The sequence below is a fragment of the Uranotaenia lowii genome, chromosome 3 (genome assembly GCF_029784155.1).
Source record: "Uranotaenia lowii strain MFRU-FL chromosome 3, ASM2978415v1, whole genome shotgun sequence".
NCBI lineage: Eukaryota > Metazoa > Arthropoda > Insecta > Diptera > Culicidae > Uranotaenia > Uranotaenia lowii.
This window is the reverse complement of record NC_073693.1, coordinates 186393497-186399496: the sequence shown is the minus strand read 5'-3', so window position 1 is coordinate 186399496 and position 6000 is coordinate 186393497. Positions and strand designations below refer to the sequence as shown.

Genomic DNA, 6000 nt, shown 5'->3' with positions numbered 1-6000 from the left:
ATTCCTTGTGCTGCTTTATCCAAAATTTTTCTTCCGGCCATCGTCAGCGAAAAACAATATCAGCAGCATGAGCAGCAACATCAGTTAGGTATGCTGTACTTAGTTCGAAATCGGTAGTCGGTGTGTCGAAATGAATAACATGGTCCTGTCGCAATAACCGATATGTGGGGCGTGCTGTAGGGCACAAGTTCTAGGCCGATACCCAACTCAGTTCAATTACATGCCCAAATCAAGGAAGAAGTGTTCGACCGTTCCCGGCCTCTGTGCAGTTTGTGCGAGTGTTCTTCTGTTTCTCAGAGTTATTCATTCAGTAAGCCTGAATCGCTGCCATCCTTGATTGGATACGCGAAGGGTGGGTGGCGGTTCGGTTTGATGCAGTCATGCTGCGAAAAAACCGCAGCTTAGCCGACCTTAAGGGGTAAGTCTTTCGAAGCGAGGTGGTCGTCGACGAGTGTTTATCAGATTAATGATCCAATTATGTAACGTTTTAAGCACATCCCAGCCACATGAAATGTGCTACGGCAATCATCGATTTGGGCACAACATGTTTCATTTAGTTAATGGGCGTACATTTTTGAAATAAACCGTCTTCACTCGAACAAATTGATAGGAAATGATTACACTAGGGAACTAACAGCATTTTTTGTGTCTATGATTTAGTAATGTTTAGGAAGATTTTGGTGTCCTGAATTCGAATCATTTGCCAGATTTTGTCTATCAGCTTTTGTTTTAGTGAAATGGCGTGTGAAAATTTCGAAATTGATCGATTTCGAGTAAAACTAACCGTTGATAACAGAAGAAACAGCAATCCTACATGGAAAACATAAAACTAATTTCGAATCTACTTATTATCATCCATTCAATCAGGATTCAGATTTTAATAGATACAACTATTCCTGACATCGCTGCATAATGTCCACGAGTATTTCACGAGGGTAGTGGTTTAACCCCCCAATGGAGATTTTTTCCAAGTACAATTTTCAGATGAAGTAAAGAATTTACCGTAAAACAAAATAAGTGTTTACAAACGTGTCAGAAAATTGGCTCGCCTCCGGCGGAATTCAATTCGTGATTACTTTTTGCATTACTAATTTATTGCAAATTAAGATTTATAAGTTGATAATAGTTCTGTATTGAAACTCCAATCTTGACACAAAGAAACACTTCCTCGTCCTAAGAATAGGTTTTGATTAAGAAGTTTTTATCAACTAATTAGTAATACAAATGTTGTGCTGATGTCAAACATTCTTCAAGAAACGATTTTTGACCTCAATTTTATTTTTTGTTTTTTGTTCATTTATTTAAATGCACAACGCCACAATTTTCCGAAGTGTAAATAATTTAAGAGCTTCTTTTGATTACTCTGGATGCCCTGGATTCAAACATGCAATGATTTTGTATAAGCTTTTGTTTTTCAAAATAACTTTAAAAAATCAGTCAAAATCATTTAAGAAACTTCTGACTTTTTGACAAAACTTTAAAACATTACAATAATTTTATGAAGGATTAATCCAAAATCGTTCCTGAAGGGATGTTACGTTAACCGATACTTAAAAGTGTTCCTGACTATTTCGGATAATTTTGCCTGTTAATCGCTAATACGGATTTTTTATACCCGTTCGAAATCGTCGTGAGTGATTCTTGTAGCCAAATTATATAAAGTTTTCTGCAATTTTGAGACTTTAAGCTCTAAAAAGTGGGTTCTAAATCATCCTGAAGAACCGCATTGTCGCTTATTGTTTGTTGTGAAGTTATTCTGCCCTTCAGAAAAATCTACAATTCAATTCAACGGAAAACAAACAGAAAGCAAAATGTCAAAACCCACAAGATCAACAACACCGTCATCTTTGCTTGTTGATCCCAATTCGCAGGCGAAGAAACGTTCCCGAGAAGATATAAACCAAATTGGATCGGAGTCGATCACTAGTTTTGACGAGTTATGGAGGAAAATTGAAGCCAAAATGAACCATTCACACGCCTGCCTGGAAGAAAAAATAGACAACTGTCGGACAGAGCTTGGTAAACGTATTGACTCCATCGAACAAGAAGTATCATCTTTCCAAAACGAGTGTTTTACTCAAATCACTTCATTAAACACTGCAGTGAATAAAATCCGAGAGGAATCCTTTTCGTCTGCTGAAGCCATAGAGCGTTTGGCTAAATGCCGGGAAATCGTCATCACTGGTATTCCCTATCAACCACAGGAGAATCTTACGGATATCTTTCAAAATATTGCTAAACACTTGAGCTATACGATCCATCCATTAGTAGAGCTTAAACGGCTAGCAAAAACCCCGATCGCATCTGGAACTACACCCCTAATTCTTTGCGAGTTTGCCATGCGAAGCTCGGCTGTGGAATTCTACAAACGCTACATCGCACAACGATCTCTGTCGCTACGCAACATAGGTTTCGATTCAGACAATCGTATCTATGTCAACCAACATCTTACTCCACACGCAAGAGGCATTCGAATGGAAGCATTAAAGTTAAAAAAATTAGGCCTCCTTGAGAAAGTGAACTCCAGAGAAGGAATTATTCATATTAAACTACCGCACCAAGCTCAAATGATTCCCATCGCAAGCAAAGATCATCTTCTCGTCGTCTGCAAAAAAAACCCTATCCTAATTAGTTATTCTCTTCCTTCCCGCTTTCCTTTGACTCCCATCCTTACAATCCTTTGAATCCACACCCCTCCTAAAAGTCAATAAACTTAAAAACAATAAAAAAAACCTTTCCTTGCAATCTCATTTTTCCTTTCATTTTTCCCTTTGACTCCGATCCTATGCTATCCCGTGTCTCCTAGTCCTTCCTAAAAGTCAATCAACATCGCTGCAAATCATCATCTACAATCAACGTCATCATGTGCCATCACCATGTCCAGCTGAAGCCGAGAGACATCATCGCTGCCTGGAGGAATATTCGACCATCGTCATCAACAGCAATCATCTTACATCGATCAATATATTTGACCACCAGCTCCAGTATCGCACGGTCAATATTATAACCTACATGAAAACAAACAGTTTGCATCGTAAACCGTCGCCGCTGCTCTCGAGGATCATCCACTCTCATCGTGTCGTCAACAGTCATCAACCGTTATCGAAAACTATTGCCATCATACGCTTGCTTAATCAACGGCAGCATGTACCTACTAAACGACCTTCTCCCGAAATCGCTAACAGTAGGCGTCGATCCAGAAAAATTAATTTATTATCCAGTACCAGTACCACTTCGGGCTGCTTTGGTTCCAGAATTTTATTGTTGCTGAAATTATTTGGTCCATAATTCGTCATCGCACATCATCTGCCAGAAATGATCCCTGTAGAGAGCCGCCGAATGATTCAATCGAGAGATACCGCTCAGTAACGACGCCGGCCCCAATAGTAGAGGGCTCCAGCCACCGACGCTGGTACTTATTGGAGCTGCCAGAACGTGAGCATTTGATCTGTCTTCTGTTGAGATTGAAATTCAAATAAATGACGCCAAACCTTCCCGATGCCCGCGAACAATACTCGGATAGTTTCCTGCCTGAATGCTGTTGCTGTTGTTGTTGCTGTTGCTCGCTGTTGCTGTTAGTGCCCGAAGATAACCAATCTGCTTATTCTGCCTAAAAGACGCCCCAACAAGAGCTCCTAAGTCGGTGCAAAAATTCCGCAACGTACGCATATGAAATGTACAGAGGTACCTACTTCTTCTTCTCTTTTACATACCTTTTTTTTCTCACACTGAATTTATTTTTTCCAGTTCGGTTTTGGCTTTCGAGAGAGCAACATCGCGCGTGATCAGCTCTTCTATCTAACCGATTTTTAATTATCCAGGTTGAACAGTAATTGTGATAAATAGTGGTCGTTACCGTTAAAATTTATTGAGAGGAGGTGATGGCCTCCGATGCGGACGACGATGACCCCTCGCGGGCGTTTGGATCTAGGTTTGCAGATCTAATAAAATGTCGATCGGATCAACACGTGAATTCTTCGAACATAACCTATCAAGGGAAACAGAAAACAAAGAAACGTTCTGGAAAACGTGATGAGTACCTCGAATATCAGTATACTAAACAGATTAGAGTGGAACTCAGCAACAACGGACCAAGATTTTTAATTCTCAAGCGAACTGAGAAAGGTGAAACGATGAAATCAGTTTCCCCGTTCTTTATTAAGAAAGCGATGGATAGCATCACACCTAACGTGAGCATCAGCCGTATGCAAGATGGCGAATTATTGCTGAAGACTGTTGACAGAAAACAAGCTGAAAAACTCGTTAAACAGACATCGCTTGGAGGAATTCCGGTCAGTATTGTAGAACATGGCTCACTTAACAACTCCATTGGTACGATATTCTGTTACGACCTCAAAATGCACAAGGATGAGGAGATACTTTCGGAATTGTCAAGCCAAGGTGTAACACAGGTTAAACGTATGCAACGCAAAAACAGTGAAGGAAAGCTTGAGGATACTGGTTCATTTATCCTTACATTCAACCTTAGTAACCTTCCAAGCTCAATCGACGTAGGATTTTACTCCTGTAAAGTACGCCAATATATCCCTAACCCTCTCCGCTGTATGAATTGCTTAAGGTTTGGTCATAAGAAAACACAATGCAAGGGCAATCAAATCTGTGGCAGCTGCGCACATTTGTTCCATGGAGATTCGGAATGCGAAAAGAAATTTTTCTGCATCAACTGTCAAGGAGATCATCACGCGCTTTCTAAGGAATGTCCCATCTACATTGACGAATATGAGATCCAAAAGATCAAGGTCTCAGAAAAAATATCGATGAGAGAGGCTAGAATGAAAAGAAGACTACAAACACCATATCCTGCACCGCCGAGACAACGACGCTCTTACGCCGAAGTCACGATGAACCAAGGTCAACGTAAGCAACTAGAACGCCCCGAAGGAAAAAGTGCCCCGTCAAATCATGCGAGAAGTGGAATAACACCGTCCAGTGATCAGGTTGATCGACCTGAACCAGAAGAGAGAACAGAGATGCAAATCGGAACCAGCAAAGAATACACCAATACTATCGCTTCCGTTGCGGTAGTATCTCCAGCCATCGAGTGTTCGATGGCTTCCCCCCCGACATCTGCAGAACAGATTACTAAGATAAGTAGTACTAATACAACAAACCAAAATGAACCGAATACTATTGAGAACTTAGATAGTTATACTAACAATACCGATAATAACTCAGAACTCACTAACCTCAGTTTTTTCACGCAAGCGATAAGAGATTCTATTCATCTTGATGAACTTGTTTGAACGTCTGAAACATTGTAAAATATGTGTTTACTTGACCCCTTTCTTTATATTTATTATGGCTTCGATAATCCAATGGAACCCAAATGGATTTTATAACAATTTTAACGAGCTCAAAATGTTAATAAGTGATTTCGATCCTTTTGCAATATGTATCCAAGAAACACACTTTCATCAAACAAGGAAACCCACGCTTAAAAATTTTAAAATTTTTTATGAAATAGATCATCTGCATACCAGAGCTTCTGGAGGAGTTGCGATTTGTATTCGAGATGGTTTTCAGGCTAAAGAAATAGATTTACAAACAAATTTACAAGCCGTTGCAGTTCAAATGTCATACCCAACAGATTTTACATTATGCTCACTTTACCTCCCACCTAATGTCACAATTGATAAAAATGAAATTGATGATTTGCTAAGACAGCTCCCGATTCCCTTTTTGATATCCTCAGACTGTAACGCTCATCATACTTCATGGGGTTGCGAAAATGATAGCTCTAGAGGAAAAATATTGGAAGATTTGTTAAATGATTGGAATTTAAACATAATGAATGATGGCTCACCAACACACTATAGCTTAGCTTATAATTCCTACTCCAGCATTGATTTAACATTTGGTTCTTCGTCACTTATGCAACACTTCAGCTGGTCTGTGTTTACAGACTTGTGTTCAAGTGACCATTTTCCAATTATCATAACACCATTAAAACGCCAACTACAAACAACACGGCGTCCCCGT

General features: G+C 39.7%; 1 protein-coding gene across 1 annotated transcript in view; it reads left to right on the top strand.

The window, feature by feature from the left end:
- The first annotated feature begins 266 nt into the window (after positions 1–266).
- LOC129750640 (GRAM domain-containing protein 2B-like) overlaps positions 267–6000 on the top strand; it is a 126487-nt gene continuing 120753 nt past the window's right edge. Inside the window, exon 1 of the mRNA XM_055745643.1 lies at positions 267–418. Within this exon, the coding sequence (XP_055601618.1) occupies positions 381–418 (38 nt within the window). The 5' untranslated portion in view covers positions 267–380. The remainder of the gene's footprint in view (positions 419–6000) is intronic.